The sequence below is a fragment of the Salvia splendens genome, chromosome 3, assembly GCF_004379255.2.
Source record: "Salvia splendens isolate huo1 chromosome 3, SspV2, whole genome shotgun sequence".
Classification (NCBI taxonomy): domain Eukaryota; kingdom Viridiplantae; phylum Streptophyta; class Magnoliopsida; order Lamiales; family Lamiaceae; genus Salvia; species Salvia splendens.
The window spans coordinates 40,905,968-40,925,562 of record NC_056034.1 but is presented as its reverse complement, the minus strand read 5'-3'; the positions used below and the strand labels follow the sequence as shown (position 1 = coordinate 40,925,562).

At 38.5% G+C, this 19,595-nt stretch overlaps 2 protein-coding genes across 3 annotated transcripts; one reads left to right on the top strand and one right to left on the bottom strand.

The window, feature by feature from the left end:
- Positions 1–96: 96 nt before the first annotated feature.
- LOC121796071 lies at positions 97–6,418 on the top strand. Of its 2 annotated transcripts, none has more exons than XM_042194787.1 (14): positions 97–249; positions 907–1,196; positions 1,776–1,962; positions 2,148–2,220; positions 2,710–2,857; positions 3,165–3,274; positions 3,562–3,702; positions 3,817–3,946; positions 4,030–4,173; positions 4,565–4,713; positions 4,985–5,059; positions 5,148–5,286; positions 5,684–5,956; positions 6,159–6,418. In XM_042194787.1, exons 2-14 carry the CDS (start codon positions 912–914, stop codon positions 6,276–6,278), a joined length of 1,974 nt encoding a protein of 657 aa, XP_042050721.1. In that variant the 5' UTR covers positions 97–249; positions 907–911; the 3' UTR covers positions 6,279–6,418. The 2 variants fall into 2 exon arrangements, with proteins under 2 accessions (XP_042050721.1, XP_042050719.1); XM_042194785.1 differs by having other exon boundaries at positions 101–249; positions 6,123–6,418.
- Positions 6,419–6,961: 543 nt separating this feature from the next.
- Positions 6,962–12,704, bottom strand: LOC121796070 (aldehyde dehydrogenase 22A1-like). The gene is made up of 14 exons (XM_042194784.1): positions 12,358–12,704; positions 11,839–11,882; positions 11,310–11,402; positions 10,813–10,940; positions 10,228–10,350; positions 9,795–9,948; positions 9,165–9,268; positions 9,010–9,088; positions 8,761–8,856; positions 8,512–8,649; positions 8,170–8,385; positions 7,891–8,082; positions 7,439–7,582; positions 6,962–7,352 (listed from the first exon to the last, which is right to left on the bottom strand). Exons 1-14 carry the CDS (start codon positions 12,467–12,469, stop codon positions 7,200–7,202), a joined length of 1,776 nt encoding a protein of 591 aa, XP_042050718.1. The 5' UTR covers positions 12,470–12,704; the 3' UTR covers positions 6,962–7,199.
- Between the last annotated feature and the right edge of the window lie 6,891 nt (positions 12,705–19,595).

The following is a 19,595-nucleotide window of genomic DNA, read 5'->3' as shown; positions in this document are numbered from 1 at the left end:
ATAAAAAATTCATTGAAAAGTAGTACTCCCTCCGTCCCGCACTACTCGCACTTATTTCCTTTTTGGGCGTCCCAAGTTACTTGCACTCTTTCCATTTTTAGTAAAAAATTTCACATACAGCCGTCATTTTTGACTTTCCTATACACTCATTCCTTAATCTCCGAGCCGAAAAGGAAATGAGCGAGTAGCCCGGGAAGGAGGGAGTACTCCAAATCAAAATCTGTCAGCATCTCTGCAGTTTATATTTTAGTAAGTATTTTATGATGCCATTTTATTTTACAACTGTGCTAAATGTGTACTTTATTAAGTGATAAATTAGGAATTTGGGATCCAATGTCCTACTATAATTTTCTGTTTACCACTGTGCACAACTATCATACTACTATCTTTTATTCTAATAGTATCATTTTTTATAAAAATAAAATATAATACTCCATACTACTATGAATTATATTCAACTTTTATTTCAAGAAATAGAAGTTCAAACAATTTATATACTACAATTGTGGAGTTATGAATCTTAATAATGAATTATTTACTATATAACCCTGAATCTTAATAATGAATTATTTACTGTATAACCCTGATTAGGTGAAAACCCAACTTGATGACTATAAATTTAAATTAAAGCATACTATAAAATTGAAATCAAACAACAAAAAAAAGAAAGAAATCATCAAGCAGTGAAGATTTAATTACATGGAGTATAATAATATAAAATGATGTGGATAGTATTTTTAATTTTTTTATTTTTATTAGGGAAAGTATGGTGTCTTGTGTGATTTGAAATGAAGTATAGTATAAATAATTGAAGATCTCCCGCGCCAAAACAGAAGCTATAAATTTCAGAAACCCGCCATTCAATTTCAACTAGGTCATCGAGCTTCTTTCTCTTTCTCTCTCTAGGTCTGATGAGAATGGACTCTCCAAATGACGAGGTGCTGGGCGACTTCATGATGGAGGACGAGTCCACTATGATGGATACCGAGCGATCGGATGCTGTCGAAGAAGACGATCCGTTTCTCAAATTCATCGACAGCGCAAAATCAATTCTGTACGAGATCTCTGGTTATTCAGAGGAGGATGACCCCACGCGGTGCCCGAGCTGGAGCTGGATTGCGAATCGGATTCTCAGAACCTGTGTCGCGTATTCGAGCGGTGTGACGCCTGCTATTCTCCTCTCCGAGCTTTCTCTGGTAAAGGTGTTTTAGAAATTCTGGTGAAAATTGCTTTGCATTTTGATCGCGATTATTTGATTAGGTTTCGGTTAGAAACGTAGGTTTCACTTGTGAGGAAGTGGAGAGAATCTGAATTTATTGTTGTATTTGAGTGCTGGAATATCTTTTTTACTATCATTTGAGTTATCGCGGAGCTGTAGATTGGTATGTTAATTTGATTTCTGTGCTATTCTTACTTTTATGCTGATTTTGCCTCTGCTTTTATGCATTTTTCATCGAAAATGGTAATGCTGCTATGTTAAATGTAGTCATCTCATGAATCATGAACACAATAAGGGTAATCATGCATAGATGCTTTGCTTTCATAGTTATATAGAGTGGCCGAATGATTGAGCATATCTCTTTGAAGTTTATAATCTGGCTAAGTGGCTATTCATTTAAAGGAGTTTTACTAGCTCGAGTAAATTATGCTGCGGCAATTCATCTGCTATGAATCCTTGGATATGTGTCATGACTCATTGAGTTGAGTAGGATCTCATGTATTAATCAGAATACCTGTTCACATGATCTGTCCTGTATTTGGCTGAGTGTGTCTAGGCCTGGAATGAGCAAAATAGAAGTGGAGCCCCAAAAAGACAGTCTGATTTTATTGCCAAGTTGAAGAAGAAGCACAAGAGAGTGAAGCTATTGAATACCGTTACAATTGATTCGATATATGAGAAAAGATTCTTACCATTGAGCAGTGTGATTGAAGCAGTTATAGTTGATGTTTTTGTTCTCCCAGGTATGCTGCATGTCTTGTTTTGTTCAACATAGCATGCTAAAGCAACATATTTGTGCCTATATCCAGCCTGATTTCATTGCTTGATTCCCCTGCGAAATATATTGAATCATGAACTGGGTTATAGTAGACTATTGCGTGGAGTCAAACTGGTTTGCCATAATCCATTTCCACGATAAAATTTGCAGGAACGGATATTTGCATGCTGACTTTGGGTGATATATGGAGCTCCAACACTATAGATCTATATCTTCATAGGAGGTAAAATGATAAGAGACTTAAGCTGTATTTTCCCCAATTATGCTAGCAATTTTAATAGAAAATGAACTGTTATACAACAGTTCTCTGTAAAATACTTTGCTCTAGTTAGTGAACAAGCCCTGGTTATTCCTTTGGCATGTGACGTGTCTGATTTATTTTTTACGGTAGGATATATATTTATTGTGTCTTTGTAATAATGTATCCTCTAAACACTTAATTGTGATCTGTAATTATGTTGTAATATAAAATGTAAATGTTGAAAGAAGAAGCTATTTTTCAGTTCCTTCTGTTGGTTTGTTTCTTAGGCTTCTTGGTTAGTTGTCTTACTTATTGATTCCCCTTTGAAGTATTCGATGCAGAGATTTTTTATTAAGAAAAGAATTTTAAAAAAAAAGTGAAAGAATGCTGCCGGAAACTAAGCAATCGCATGCTATTTTAATGCGTATAATATTGTCTGTGTGGATGATCTTACTTTGTATTCAAAGGCAGGTTTTATAATATTGTTGATCCCAGTAATGGCCTTTTGAAGAAAGGCAGGGAAGTTCTCTTGACTGGCTGCTATCTTCGGGTTTCCACAGGGAGTTCAGGATGCCCACGGCTTTTGCCAACTGAATACTTTGTTGTGGTATTAGATGAGGTAGGTTTTGACTCGACTTTTCCTCTATCTCCAAATCAAACTCGAATAATCCTACTATGTTTGTTCGGTATGCTGAAGTTATGAAAACAAATTTAATTCTAGTTTTTCATGCTTGAAGAAGTTCACTGTATATAGGAAACAAATAAAAATGCTGGAATTATATATCCATGGCTATGAAAAATCTAAAACTTCTGGTACAAGCCTACAATTATTTAGTAGTCAAAACATACAGTCTCATGTACTTCTCTATAAGAATTGCAATCAGCTCGGCTGTAGTGCAGTTGTCTGACCTAGTTTCATGATGCAGGATGAAGATTATGATGCAATGCTTCTTGCAGCACAATTTTGTGAAGATTCCTTTTCTACAATTTCTCTTGATAAAGTAAAAGAAGGTGTCTCTCATTCATTTTATGCAAGGTAATATAGTAGCTAACTAGTTCAATTGGTTTTTTTGTGTATTCTGTAGATCCTTTGTAACTTCTAAATTAGTTTCTGTCTCAAGTTTTCTAAAGTGCAGTAATAAATTATTTGAATATTTATCGGCATAAAGTTTTATGGTCAATGATGGACCTTAGTTCTGATAGACTGACACTGGATTTTTCATAATTAAACGAGCATTTCCTAGTTTTTGATGAAATTGCAAAAGTTAAAGTATTATGTTAATTTGATTTGATATATAAGTCTCTTCTGTAAATTTTGGACAGAATTGAATATATAGGACCAGTGGAAGTCCAGGGTAAACACGGCAAATTACAGAGGAAACAGATTACTCTTGTTGATAATGATGGAGTGAGATTAAATTTTTCACTCTGGGGAGAGCAGGTACTCATTGCCAATCTGTTTAGGTATATCATAAATTGATCCCTTGCTAGTCACTTCAAAACTAATTCTTCTCTCTTTGATATTTTATTGCTCTTTTCTTCATTTGAATACAAGCTAGTTTGTCTTACTTCATGCAGCATAGGAAGTATGCTTGCGTTGGGTAAGCCATTCATTGATAGTTCCCTTGAAGCAAGCCATGAACTTTGCCTGGAATATGGCAGTGCAACTCAGCTGTATTTGGTGCCTACTGTTCCGCACAAAGAACAAGTAACAGATGAAAAATCTCCATATCACTTTCTCTTTAAATGCTTTCTTCTACTGATATTTGGCTGGATTTTTCGCTTTATCAGGTCTCTGTAGCACTGACACAAAACCATTTTCAAGGATCAAGGCTGCTGAACGCCTCAAATCTGAGCGAGGGACCATTAGTTTCTCAAGTGACATTACCATGCGATTCTCAGGGGTCCATTGACTTCAGCAACTACCCCTTTCGAGTAAGGCTTCTCTCCATCTGATATGAAGATCAGTTGACAATCATTAGATCCCTCTGATCCTTGAAAACTGCATCATTCATGAAAATTCATTAGGTCTTACTGAAGTCTTTGATTTGGAACCAATCGTATTTGGATTTTGTTTCCATCTCGTAAAAAAATTGCTGTCGGCACAAGACAATAAACTCCGAGTTCTTTGAAAATAAATGCTTGTTGGGTGACTAATTAAATTGGTTAGCGCATAATTGATGTTCTAACATAGTTTGTACTCGAAAGATTCTTTTAGTTTGCAACCCTTTCATATGATAGGCATTGTTTTTTCTGCATAAGTATAAACTATGTTCCATTACTATTTTAAAGATTTGTTAATCTGTCAATTGTTGAAGTTTTGCAGTCATATGTTGTTGATCTACGAGATAAAATGATGGGGATTAGCATATATGGTATTGTTACAGACATAAGAGCATCTAAAGGCATTTTCTCTCTGAGGATTGAAGATGCTACTGGAGCTATATGGGCAAACCTACACTTTGAAAAATCTTGGTAAGCAAAGCTATATATAAAGTTCTGCATCATTTCCTACCAGGATAATGTTGAGAAATGAAACATGATCCAACTGCATTGACAACCATTTTAAAATTCACCATTAGTTTCAGAAATTTTTGGATCGAAAGTAAAATTCTTACTGCAATTGAGAAAAGTTACTAGTCTAGTTTGAAAACTGGAGTAAATTTTGTGAATTTAGTGATTATTGACCTTAATTGTTTTCAAGTAATAACCGGTATGATGGTGATTATGTATCAATTGTCTTTAGGTCAGTCGGGAGACTGGGGAAAGGCCACACCGTCTACATATCTGGTTTAAGCTCTTTTCTTAATCCACGAAAAAGGTGACCACTCTCCCATATAACCTTTTATAATAATACCTTATTCAATTTCAATTTGTGTAAACATTTATGATATGATTGATGATTGCAGTCTTGAAGTATCATGGTATGAAAATAGAGGTGGATCATCATTCTTCAACTTGAGCTGCTTGCTAGCTTTCCTCAACACGCCCACTCTTCACAGATTATCGTGCATTTCTGATCTATCCATCCATACAAGGGGTGCGCAAGTACGTTTCCTTTTTCATTTTGCATCTCTTCATCAAACAGCTTCCTACCAATTTTTTTAAGTAGCACTTCATTTTACTTGTAAGCTTCTTTGTGCCGCTATTTAAATGCAAGTAGTGGTGTGGTAAGCTTTGATATACTGACCAATGATTTTAGTTCAGTTCGTCTTTCATTGTACTATAGTTGTTAATTGTATTATACTCTTATCGAAATCAGTGCCAGCTACATATTCTTGTTAAACGTAGATCAAAACCGAAATGAGCTCTTATATGTCCGGTTTAGAAAACTATAAATTCGAATACTCATTTTGATGAACTCAAATTTAACCTATTTTAAATTTGATTTGTGTGTGTTAACACCACAATAATAGCATTGGCCTGAATTTGCATAATGTTTCAGGTATGTCGAGTGTGGGTGGATAAGGTCGAACGTTGCCACATGGACATGAGATTCATGCACTCAATTTGCGGTCATCTTGTTGAGAAAGCATCACCAAATGTAGAGGCTGAATGCAAATTCTGTGGCAGAGTTTGCGAGGGCGAAGTGGAGTCCACGTTCCTTCTCGAAATTACTATCGCAGATGAGACGGGAAAGGTCTTCGCTTCTTGCATAGGCCAAACTGCTGCTGAGTTGCTGCAGATTTCACCCGATGAGTTCGCTTTCTTGCACGAGGTAACATCATTACATTTCATACATAGACCCATCCTTGTTTATTTTGATGGATTGGAATTTTAAAATATTTCGATACCAAATAAAAAATAAACGCCATCTAAATACTCAGTCATAGTAATTACATCTGCATTGCTGATAATTTTTTTGGATGGAAAAATTGATACAGGAGGAACAAATGATTTATCCATCGTTCCTCGGGCAGGAAAAGTTCGTTGTAGCAATCGCCAACCGCAGAAGGAAGGGAAGCTCTGAAGGATTTATGGAGCAAGATCAAAGCACAGCAGATTGGGAAGTCACTCGCGCAATCAAGTGCTGTGAGTGAATCGATCAATGTTTCATGTAAACTCTATATGTTATATAGTACATTCATATTACGCTTAGATTATGAACAGTTCGGATTATTTGTAATATTTTTGTGCTCCGTTATTAATTTTATTATCTTAATAATATTTATTATCAAAATATGTTTTCATACTAAATAAATAATCATTCCCCTTTTCACTAAAAATGAACCATAAAATCATACTCTTTCATAAATTAAGAGTAGGCAAATAGTAAGGATTGACGTGAGTTTTAACAAAATGTTGAAGTAGACATTTTGTACTAGAGAAAAGTGTGACATTAAGAGCAAATAATGGGTTAAGATCATATATTGTGTAGTTTATGTTAAAAAGGAAATTTGCACAATTCCTTCTAAACACCTAATAAAGTCATTGTTGCATACTCTTTTTGTGGACATATAGTAAAGCAATTGTTGCATATTCTTGATGGATGAATGAAGTAGTATATTACAATTGGTGAATAATCAAAATCCTAATAAGAGCCTAGAGCCTATTAACTAAAAATTAAATGCTGAAAGGTAATTTTAAAATATTACTCCTATTCAAGATGACTGACATGAAATTTTAGGTGAAATTGCTGAGTGTAATAAAGTAGATTTAATCAATGATGAATGGATGGCTGTAATTTAGTACTAGTTGTAAAATTAAACTAAAATATAAGAAGTTAAAGAAAGGGTAAAAACTAATGACTAAAAAACGCAATAGAGGAAATATGAGATGCGTTCTACTACAGGAAAGTTATTAAAAGAGCCAAGCGTTTTATATCAGTGGCAGAACAGAATATACAGACTAAAGCTCTCATTCAAATCCACCAGAACTGAGTCCATTTAAGAAAGACCAATTTTGCCTCAGTGCGAAGATTTAAGACAAACCTTGGAAATATTGAGTTGCTCCACACATTTTCAGTCCACTCTTTTATTGCTCTTTGGACCGTTGGGTTCAGAAAGGGTTTTCAGCACGTCCACCAATGCCCGTAGACGATCCCAGACATTCAAACCGTACAGTGCTTCCACAAGCGATTCTTGAAACTCAAAGCTGTTCTCTGAGAGGGGGTACTGTGCATAGATAGGTAGACAAAAGAAGTCAAGATGAGCCCAGAAAATCATTTTTTCTTGACAAATATCTGCTTCTGAATCTTAACCTGTATAGGCTTTGGTATCTTGGTTTTGACGAGCGGCCACCATCTGTCCTCCACTACAGACTTAACAAGACAACAGGCACGCAGCCCTTCTATACCAGCAAATCTTCCGAACCCACTGTCTTTTACACCACCAAATGGAAGGGACTGAGACACAAACAAAATCGAGTTAAGCCAACGGTGGATTAACCCATTTATAATCTAAGGGGGTGTCTGCTTTGATGTATAGGTTAGATTGACAACACATATGATCGAGTATATATCATGATTACACAATTAAAGAAGCTCAAAAAAAATTAATCCATCTGTGGACTAGCCTATATTATAATGTTAGTACTAGTATATATAAGACATTGTCCATAATAATCATCCGAGAACACAAAATGATGATGAGAGTTCAGATTAGTATAGTCCTCTCTATATCAAGTCACCTATATATGATAGTGTAGCATTACCTGGCACATGTATGATGAAGCAAAATCATTAATAGCTGCAACTCCACAGTGTATTTGAGAAGCTATTGCTTTTGCTCGTCGCTGGCTGCCCGAAAATACAGCACAACCAAGTCCGTACTTTGAGTCATTAGCAAGTTTGACTACCTCGTCATCACTACTGAATTTCATGATCGGCATGATAGGTCCAAAAGCCTGCATGTAAAATATAATGTTTAAAATGCATTGACACACCTTTACTTGAGAAAAGTCCAATCAGTAACTATTACGAAATTACAGCACCTCTTCTTGCATCAGTTTCATTGTGTGATTGACATTTACAATCACAGTAGGAGGGAAGTATTGATCAACAGCCCCTTCACCGATATTCCCAACACTTCCTCGACCAACAATCTCAGCTCCTTTGTCGAGGGCATCGTTCACCAGGCTCTGAAGCTTTTCAGAATGCTCTTGCATGCATATTGCTCCCATGTCATATTTTCCAACAAGAGGAGGACCCTAAAGAAGTATTCTCAATCAGATATACATCGAACCATTAAACGAATTCAAACACGCTTATCTTTGTGGATAACATCAATATTTTACTATCACACATAATCATGACTGCAGGGATGTAGGACTTACAGCAGTAATAGCTTTCACAATTTTGACAACTTCAGCAACAAATGTTGCATAGATGTCTTTGTGAACATAAAACCTCTCAGCCCCAGCACAGTTTTGGCCACTTGATTGCAGAGCGCCCCTTACGGCAATTTGAACCACCTAAAAAGTTGTAGCTCATTAAATTCTTGCATACTGTAGGTTCAGGTTTAAGATGAATAATTGTGGAAGCTAAATGCTTAAATCTAGTGCAAAATAGTTGTTTGTTCATACATGAGGCACGTCAACATCCTCGCATACAATAAATGCATCTTTCCCACCAAGCTCAAGGGTAACTGGTATCAGTGTGTCTGCAGCACTTCTCATTATCTGCAGTATCACACACAGATGATGATGGTGATGGTGATGGTGATGGTGATGGTGATGGGGAAAATATCATAAATAATTTTATGCAGATCTAGTTAAGACAATAGATCTAATTTTGTCACAAATCTAAGGATTTTTCTCGTACGAGATACTGACCATTTTACCAACCCCCGGCGATCCAACAAATATCATTTTGTCAACCGAAGAAACTAAAGCTTCTCCTGTCTCTGCAAACCTGGCAGGAAAGTGGACTCCTCATTAGATTAACCAAGAACAAGCTTGTACTAGGATACGAAATTACAGAAGCATACCCTGTGATAACTTCAACTAAATTTTCTGGAGCTCCAACAGCAGCGAGGGCAGCTTGAATTATACGCAAATAAAAACATCCTGACCAGCTTGCATGTTCTGAAACCTAAAGCATAAAAAAGCCTCATCCTCATGAGAAAGTATTTGGTAAAAAAGTTTCATAGTATTCGTATTGTAATCAGTTGTGTCCCATTATAGGAGAGAGTATAATATTGTGCAGGCATGTATCAAAGCCCTTAGCCCTTGATCCAAGTTTTGACATCAGTCATTCAGGCCCTAGGTGGATTGGTTATGTGATACTATTAAACTCAGTTCAATTATATGAACAAAAAAGTACGGAGAAAGAAACACATGATGCAGAGGAATGATAACTAAAATCCACAATTAATAGCGAAACTCTTTTATGAGATAAAGTTTTTCTACATCTGGGAAGTTGGAGTGTCTTCCAATTATTTGAAAATATATTCTACAAGTAACGGAAAAACTTCGACTAGCAAACAGAAGTAGAATCCTAGATGAAATCAGTTGGTGCTTTCAAAGGAAGTTTCTAAACCATGAACAAGGAAGTAATATATGCACGAGCATTTGAAGAAATATACATCCTCTGAAAAGCAAATGAAAAGAGAAAATACCTTAATCACAATGCTGTTTCCTGAGAATACTGCAGCAAGCATTGGATTAAATATGTTGTGAAATGGATAGTTCCACGAAACAATGGCCCCAATAACACCGAGGGGATGAAATTCCACCTTGGCGGTCTTGTGAAGCATTGATCTCCCGCATGACCTGCATTTATTAGGTAAAAGTGAATGTAAATGCATGGTCTTAAGCTCCCAAGTGCCAGTAAGATAATGACAACTTTAACTGGAATAGGAATATTTTAGAAAAACATTCAATCTGAGTTGGACGGTGAGAACATGTAAATATAGTTGGACCGTCAGAACAACAAATGCTAGCCATACAAGCATAATGTTATAGAAGTAAAGTGTCAAGCAAGATCAAGTGATCAACCTCAAGCACTAACTTCGCTAAAGAAAGAAAGAAAAAACAGGAAAAGTAATGTACCTATATTCAGGTTTTAGCCACTTTTCACCCTCTGCTAGAAGCCAAGTGATTTTCTCACAGGTCGTCATAATTTCTCCTAGAGAAGCATCGATCATGGTCTTTCCAGTATCACGTGAAGAAACTCTATTTGAAGTGTCACACAAGTAAGCAACAAAGTCCATAGAATAGTGAAACAGGAAAATATGAATAGGAGTAATCATAAAAATATAACTGTGGTTTGCCTGATATAATGCTGAAATTAGGAATAACAACTATATATTCTAAGCAGTCAGAGCTATTTAATCTTCATAGTGAAGTTTATTGAATGCACTTCACCAACAAATTCACAGCCCAAATCATATCCTAGACGAATCAAATAATGTTTAAGTTTCATTAATTAGAAACAATTTTTGCATTCTCACTTAAAACTACTGATTTATTTTTTTAAAAGTATATTGCTAACTTCAACTTACGTGTTACATTAAAACCTTACAATTCCAACTGTCCAGTCAACATTTCATATGCAGCCGTCCTAACAGTTTCTATTAAATTTGCAAAGCTCTTACTTCCATCATTATCAGTTTTAAAAAACAGGGACACCCTTACTCGCATATAAGTGCCTGATGTTCAATAATGTATTTCAGAAGTATCCTCAGAAACTGGCGCCTCTGCTTGAAGCTACTTTTGGCCCATGCCTTTTGAGCCTTCCTAGCTTGTGCTACACGCTCTTTCACCTAAGCACATTACTTCACTAGGTTAATTTTAGGGTACCATATACTATGTTGCAATGTGCTCACAAGTTTTTATACATCCAATAAAGATCTCAAACATTATATCCAAAAAGGAAAATATTCATATTACAAAAGCTCAACAGTTTCCCAGAAATAATTACTAGGTTGGAGGGCGAATCTTCATTCAAATTTAACTGTGTATGCATGAGCTTGTTAATGACACGAGTCAAAATAAAATCAACAGAAATTCTTTTAGCAGTTCAAAGGCCAAAAACTCAACAAATTTTTTAATCAGCATGCAAGAGACTAGAAAAAGGAGAGGTGTCTATAATAAAAAGGCTGTGAATTCAACACTATCCGGCCAGAAAAAACCTCATCAGCCTTCAATGCAGGGTAATAGCCAAGATATTTCATTGTTGCAGGCTCATAGCATTGGACTTTGTCTGTCTGTCTCCTTGAGGGTATCTGCAACAGGTGGACAGATCAGATGAGAATTGATGTTTGAGTGCATATCATGATAGCAGTCAGAATCGCTCAAATTCAACAACACGCTATGAATATTTCGTAAAGTACGAATGCCTGGTGGAACAACCTTATGTAGTGTAGAATCAAAACAATATATCGTGCGTAGTGGAAATTCAGTAAATACAGGTCCACTTTGGGTATATAAGTTGTTCATTCGTGATTAAGAAGAAATTTCAGAAACGATAAACAATAATCTCACTGCAATTATTTGCTGGTTTGAAACTCAGAAAATAATCTGATTTTCATTAGCACAAAAGACCTTAGAATCATTGAATCTCTTGACAGTAAAATTAATCACTAGAAGAAGTGCATAGTGACATATTAATGGAAAATACAAATAAGTCTGTGCGCACAGAGAGAGACATGTAAATCTTACATATATGAAGCTGTTTTCCTTGGTCTGACTCCCATCGTCCAGCACTGCCATCACAAAATCATGCGTAATGAGTATATGAATTATCTCCACCAACAACACAAAAATCACATCATCATTTACTATTTCCCATCTCCTATCAAATGTTTGAAAATAGATTTTCCGCAGCATTAGAACTAAAAGACCTGCGGATCTGCAGACTTGAGTTTCACAATACAGTGCACGTGTGACTCTGTGTAGAGAACAACTCCACACCACACCACACCACACTAACGTCTCCATGCCTAAAGGATTAACACTAACTCTCGCTCAACTCGAAAATAACGATCACACCAATTGTTTATGATAAGTAGCTCAAAATGAGCTCTAACAGAGCTGAGTGTACTCCGCATCTAAGCTCATCATCTCAATCTTTAAATATTTAACAAATGAGAAAGGATTCAAGCAAATTTATGCCACGCCACACACACACGCTACGAATCAAAGGTCAAATCAAGGACGAAAGCGAACGGAGACACTCACTGTCGGAGGCATCGACGTCGATCGAAGGCACATTTGGCGGAATGAGCATGAGCAGGAACTTGCAGATCGCGACGGCAAATGCGATAACTACCAGCGGCCACCAAAACGCCATCGTTTCAGCTCGGCCGATTGATTCGGAATCGAAGAAGCGTCGGATTAAACCCTAGATAAAAAGGAGATATGCGAATTCCGGCGATGGAACTGGAATTCGATTCAAAAGGAGCGCATTTATCGAGCAGAGAGGAGAAAAGGAGACAAAACAATTGCTTGAGCTCAATGTGCTAGTGCTCACTCTTCAATCTTCAGGTTGCACAGTAATCATATTTATAGTGAGCGCAGTACTACACTACCCTCTCTATCCATGAGCATTTTGTACCTAATCTATCTTAGCAATTCTATTATACACAAACATTTAAAATTTGTCACTCTAGCATTTGTACAAAATTATAAGTATTTCAACTTACATCAATTTATGTTCAGAACTCCACTAAAACGATTGTGCCATTAATTTGTTCAAGGATGAAATGGAGTATTAGTACAATTTTTTTTTGGAAAATAAGTTATAGTATATAGGGGTGTGCATTCGGGTTTCGGTTCGGTTTTTTGTTAAAACCGAACCAAAACCGAAAAACCGAATTTAGTTCAAAATCCAAACCGAACCGAACCCGAAAAACCGAAAAACCGAAACCGAAAAACCGAAACCGAAAAACCGAAAACCGAACTTAAAAAACCGAAAAACCCGAACAAAACCGAAAAACCCGAAAAAATAAATATAATATTAATATATATATATATGTGTAATTTATTTTATTTTATATATACTAATAGAATATTTGTATATAATATAAAATTAATAATACATATAATATATATAATATAGTAGAATTTATTAAAATAATATACTATATATTATATATAATATAATATATTAAATTAATAGAATATATATATATAATTCGGTTATTCGGTTTTTCGGTTTTTTTCTTCGCCCGAACCGAACCGAACCGAAAAACTGAAATTTTTGTATTTTCAAAACCGAACCGAACCGAAAAACCGAAATAACTGAACCGAATTTCAAAATTTCGGTTTGGTTCGGTTCGGATATTCGGTTTCCGGTTTTTTTGCTCACCCCTAGTAGTATACCATTACGCAATGTTACACTTAAATTTATAATCATGTAAAATATATTGATAATATTGATAGAAATTAGGAGGAATATGAGAATAAAATTGATGAATTAAAACTAATGAAATATAATCATATAGTAGTTGATAAAACCATTAAAGTCTAATTAAATTGGATTATACCTTTTTTAACAATTGTAACTATTTTTAGTTATTTAATATTGTAAAAATAACATCAAACATTTATGTATATGATAGAAATGCCATAAAAAAGGTCCTGTGGGCTGTGTGAAATAGAAAAGAGAGGTAGAAAAGCAACTGCATCTCATTTCAAAAAGGCTCTAAGAGCATCCGCAGCGGTGGCGGTTGGCGCCACCGCCGTCCGTGCCAGCGGCAAGGCGAAGGACCGCCACCGCTGCAACCGCGCCGCTGGCACGGCGCTGCTCGATGTATCGAGCACGTCCGTGCCAGCGGACGCACACGTGGCGGTCTCTGATTCGCCAACGGCATAGCCGTTGGTTTCAAACATTTTTTTATTTTTTTTTTTAAAAATCGGATTTTTATTAAAAAAATCGATAAAAAATAAAAAAAAAAATTTCACTTCCCCAAAAAATTATATCCATTTATAACCGTTTTTCCCCACTTTTTAATTTTTTTTTTTATTTTTTTACCCCAAAAATACACACTTTCATCTATAAATACCCCCAATTTCACTCCAAAAAATTCACACTTTCACTACACAATTCTCATCATCAATCTCTCATATCCATTTTCATCTTCCTCTCACACCCTACAACACCACTATGTCCGGTAACGACGACAACCCAAGCGGCTCTCACGGTTGGAACCCCGAATGGTTCGGTTCGCAACTGTTTCATAGTCCGGAAACGGAATATTCGGCCCCTCCTCTCACCCAAGATTCGGGCGTTCCGAGTGGCTACCGGCCATACCCAATCGACGATCAAGGTGCCTCCGATGGGCGCTACGGGTGGACACCGGAGCCTAGGCCTCGCGCCCCTTCCCAAATGCCGAATCCTCCATCTCGCGCCGGTGTCCGCACACCGTACTCACCGGCGGAGATGGAAAGATTGTTCAAGGCGTACTTGGAAATCTCCGAAGATGCGGTGGTTGGAACGAACCAATCCGGCGATCACTTTTGGTGGCGCGTCTCTAGCCGGTACAATGCACACCGGCCGCCGGGAACGATCGAGCGCAACGAGAGTATGGTGCGCAACTGCATCGGCCGAGCCAACGAAGAAATTGGCAAGTTCAACGGCTATTTCATCCAGGAGTCCCGGAATGCCGGGAGCGGCCAAAGCGAGGTCGACATCATCACCGCCTCGCTGAGCACCTACCAATCCATGAACGGTAAGTCGTTCAAATATCTTAACGTTTGGCAGGAGACGCGGACGCACCCGAAGTATAAGGGAGGCATAACATCCTCCTCTAGCGGCTCCTCCAAACGCTCACGGTCGGCATCCCTATCCGACGCCGGCAAAGAAGTGGCTAGCCAACTCGCCGAAGCTAACTTGGGTAGCCCCGATGCCCAACCAAGCGGTTCCCGACGCCGACCGCAAGGTAGGAAGAAGGCGGCGGCCGAACGACGTCGCGCCGCGACTCCATCTGCCCCTGCTCCCGAACCCGCACCCTATGTTCCACCTCCACCCCCGAACAACTCGTTGTGGGCCCTTTTGGCCCAACTCAATATGGCCGATAGGTCAACTATGACCCCCACGCAACTTCAAACGCACGAGTCCATGATATTGGGTCTCCAAAAACAATTGGGGTTGGTGCCGCCGGATGCGTAGTCTTCCTCGGGTTATATTAGCCAATAATTATGTAATTTTTAATTTTTAGGAGTTTAATTATGTAATTTTTAATTTTTAGTATTTTAATTATGTAATTTTTAATTTTTAGGATTTTAATTATGTCTTTTTATTTTATTTGTAATTTGTTATTTTTATTGTGTTTTTTTTAATGAATTTTAGTATTATGAAAATGTTTTTGTGTAATTGAATTTTATATTAATTGTGCTCGTCCTTGCGGAAGAGCACAGTTGTGGGTGTTGTGCTCTTGCCAGAGAGCAGGCATGAATAGTACCCGCCCGGGCCCACAACCGTGCCGCTGGTAAGAGCACGGTTGTGGATGCTCTAAAGCACAAAAAGATCTTGAATGATCAAAGTATGAAGATTTCATATGTCAAATATTTTACTAAAGACTTAATATATCTTGAATGGTATAAATAATTTTGGAATTAAAAAACAAAAGAAATCAACCCCACTCATCCACTCAATCCATCCCATCCTATTTTTGGTGCGGTCGAGTGCATTGTAACGCGCAGACTGAACGCATATATATCAAACCTAAGTCTCATGCGACCAGGGGCGGATCTATGCGGAGACATGGGGTCCTTAGAGCATGAATAACCACGTCCCCAGTTCCGGCCCCAATTCCCCTCCACGTCATCATTCCTCTACAGTTGCGGCCCAGGCCCCAACTGCTCTAACCCTGCAGGCCGCAACTAATAAATGACACTATTCACAACTTCAACATATGTAACTCGTAAACGCAATTCGTTGAAAAATTGAAACCGGGAAAATGCATTGTTCATTAGAAATTAACATTACATTACTAGACGAAGCAAATTTAAAATACTAGAAACCCGGGCGGCCACGACTACTACTTCTTCATTTGGGCGCGAAAGTAGGCGATCATCTCACGGTGCAACTCGAGATCGAACTCCGACATCGTCGAAGAATCCCTCGATGTCAACTCCGTCAGCTGGTTCATCCGCCATGTAACACTCATCTCCGACAAAGATTCGGACATCTTATCCAGAGACGGATTGATCGGCGGTGGCACCATAGCGGAGTTGCTCGCAGTTGCCTTCCCCTTTGCTTTCCTCTTGGCCGCCTTTGTTCCCATCGGACGGCTCTGAATGCTAGGAGAGGAGCCGAAGCCGTCGTCGTCCGTCACGTTGAGGTCGATCGCCGGACCTCCTTCGCTCGAAGAGTAGTTTCCGGAGGCGGAAACTTTGGTTCTCTTCACCGCCTCAGTTGTCGTCGGCTCGGCACCGCTGGTGTACTTCGGGCTCTTCTCGACGAGCTTCCAAACCTCGAAGTACTTGAAGGCCTTCTTCCCGTCAGTGAAGAACGCATCCTTCGCCTTCTCGACGAGGTCCGCCTCGCTGTGCCCACTCAGCCACATCCGGACTACGTTGGCCCACATTCCATTCCACTTGCTCATATCCGCCTGGACCCGGCCCCAATGCTTGCGCAATCCGCTCCCAGAAAGCCTTGCCGGTCTGCTGGTTGCCGATGATAGGATCCTCGGCGACGTCGACGTAGTTCCTCGCAAGCCACATTGTATCTTCCGGACTGTACTTCTTCGGCCCATCCTCCTCGCCAACCTTGCCCTTGCCCCGCTCCTGGGCGGCCTCCATCTCACTGAGCTCGAACTCTTCAATGTTGACCGGCGATGTTACGTCGACGTTGCTACCGACTCCCGGACTAGGCGTCGGCTGCGATGGTGGCGACCCCGGTATGTACCAATTCTGTGAGTTAACGAACTCGTCCATCTAACGTTCATCGCTGTTGAACCAATCAATTGACGCCGAAACAAATGGTATAATAGAGGATTGAAATGGAATGCACGTAAGAGTGATGCACAAAAGGTTCGTATTTATTGACACAAAATTTCGAATTAAAAAAAGGTTGCGGCCCGGCCCGAACACAAATAACCCTGGGCCGGGCCGCAACGCGTCACGTCCCGCGCCGTTTAACGCGCGCCCAGGCCGGGCCACAGGACGGTCACCAGGCCGGGCCACGGCCCGAACACAAATAACCCTGCTGGTTCGTAACGTTTAATGCACAATTTACGATTTTACTATATATACACTATACTAATAGAAGGAAAAATAAAATGTGGTGGTTGGCCAGCTGGTCTTGCAAGATGGTGGTCAAGAGCCCAAATTCTTTCGGCAGCGCTTTTTGTGTGATTTTACCGTTGGTTAACAGAATTATTATATTTCTTTAAATTAATAATTTTTATTTACTTCTTTATTTGTATAAATATTAGTACTATTATTACAAGATCAGTAACAATCTTTACAATTTAAATTAAAACAAAATAAATGTTTAGCTCAATTAATATACTCCCTCCAATTTGAATTAAAAAAAATAAATGTTTAGCTCAATTAATATACTCCCTCCGTGGCTCAATAAGTGTCACTCTTATTGTGGGCACGGGTTTTAAGAAAGGTAAAGAAAAGTTGATTTTAACTTTGGTTAACAGAATTATTATATTTCTTTAATTTAATAATTTTTATTTAATTCTTCATTTGTATAAATATTAGTACTATTATTACAAGATCAGTAACAATCTTTATAATTTAAATTAAAAAAAATAAATGTTTAGCTCAATCAATATACTCCCTCCGTGGCTCAATAAGTGTCACTCTTATTGTGGGCACGAGTTTTAAGAAAGGTAAAGAAAAGTTGATTGGAAAAGTTAGTGGGATGTATGACTCATTTTTTTATATTAGTTTTATAATAAAATGTGAGTGGAGTGATTTCCTGGAATGTGAGACCTACTTACTATTTATGATAAAAATAAAGTATGACAATTATTGTGGGATGGATCGAAATGGAAAAGAGTGACAATTATTATGGGACGGAGGGAATACATATTAATATATTTATTATAATATTACTAGCAAATATAATTTGAAGTGATATTTTTTACTTTAAAATAAATATATTTCTCAATTATTTTGGCGCTGCCAATATTACTGTATGCAACAATTATTAAAAGCAATTTGGACCCCTCACTATAAAAATCCTGCATCCGCCACTGCATGCGCCTATACTTCTCTCGAAGTGGGCGGTGCGGCCAGAGTTGCCAGACCCCTTCCTTCTCTCAATAGCGCGAGGGGACTGGATCAGACATCCCATATGCCTCTAGAGCTAGGCATGCACAAACCGGCCCGGCGGTTGGCCGCCGGTTCGGGGGTTTGAACCAGCAGGCGGGTTGAAGGGTCGGAAGGGCCGGTTCAGGTTCGGCAATATATTGAACCGTGAATCGGCGGTTCAAAACCGGGGGTTTGGCGGTTCGAACCGCCGGTTCAAAGGGTCGAACAGTGTTTCGTAGGTTAGGGGTTCGTAGGGTTCGCGTAGGGGTTTAGGATAGCCGTTGGAACCGGCGGTTTGTGGGGTAAACCGCTGGGTTGAGGGGTAAACCGGCGGTTCGGGAGCCGGTTTCCGACGGTTCTGGCAACTTTTCAGAGACTAGGTCGTAGGGTCAGTGTTTAGGCCTGCAAAACCGGTCATAAACCGCCGGTTTTCGGTCAGAAACCGGCGGTTTTCTGACGCAAACCGTGGCGAACCCGCCCAAATCGACGTCCTCGATTGGTGGGGAACCCACAAGAAAGATTTTCCCATCCTTGCTTCAATGGCCAAGGAGATTTTTTCTGTTCCGGCTTCCACCGTCGCCGTCGAGTCCGCTTTTAGTATTGGCTCGCGCGTTTTGGATGAATCAAGAAGTAAGCTCTCGGCAAAAAATATGGAAGCCGTGATGTTACTTGATGATTGGGCCAAAGCTGACGTCCGAGAACAAGAAAATGATTGGAATGATCGTCAAGAGGGATCACAAGATGAATTCACCGGGGATGAAGATTAGGCCAACCGTCAACCGCCGCCGGCCAAGCCAAATAGGTAAGTAAGGTAAGAGAACTACGTGGACTTTGATTCCCTAATGCAAATGAGCAATTGGGATACGTAGGCACCTCAACTTAAATTTTTAATTTAAGTTGAGCTCAAGTCCTTTTTCTTTTATTTCTTTTTTTTCCCCATTAATTCCTACTTTAAAAATATGCAAATACAATTACATAATTGTATTTGTATATACTCTAGTCGATGAAGTATATTTCTCTATACGGCTAAATGAGGGAAACTTTTGACAATTCTACTATAATTGTTGATTGTTAGACGAAACTCAACATTTAAAGTTGAATTGCTAAAGGTGTCCTTAATTTAGTTATGTAGAAAGATCTTATTCGCCGGTTAAGAGTATATATATAATACACTTATACGTTTAAGAACTTCAACGTCGTTTCTT

What these genes read in the sequence shown, in the direction of transcription:
- LOC121796070 (XM_042194784.1), bottom strand. Translation starts at nt 12,469, where the DNA reads ATGGCGTTTTGGTGGCCGCTGGTAGTTATCGCATTTGCCGTCGCGATC. An exon ending in AGGAAAACAGCTTCATATAT is followed by an intron (nt 11,403 to 11,838) that starts GTAAGATTTACA and finishes CACCTGTTGCAG; the next exon opens with ATACCCTCAAGGAGACAGAC. An exon ending in GAAACAGCATTGTGATTAAG is followed by an intron (nt 9,269 to 9,794) that starts GTATTTTCTCTT and finishes TTTATGCTTTAG; the next exon opens with GTTTCAGAACATGCAAGCTG.
- LOC121796071 (XM_042194785.1), top strand. Translation starts at nt 912, where the DNA reads ATGAGAATGGACTCTCCAAATGACGAGGTGCTGGGCGACTTCATGATG. An exon ending in TCTCATTCATTTTATGCAAG is followed by an intron (nt 3,275 to 3,561) that starts GTAATATAGTAG and finishes AATTTTGGACAG; the next exon opens with AATTGAATATATAGGACCAG. An exon ending in CTCATTGCCAATCTGTTTAG is followed by an intron (nt 3,703 to 3,816) that starts GTATATCATAAA and finishes TACTTCATGCAG; the next exon opens with CATAGGAAGTATGCTTGCGT.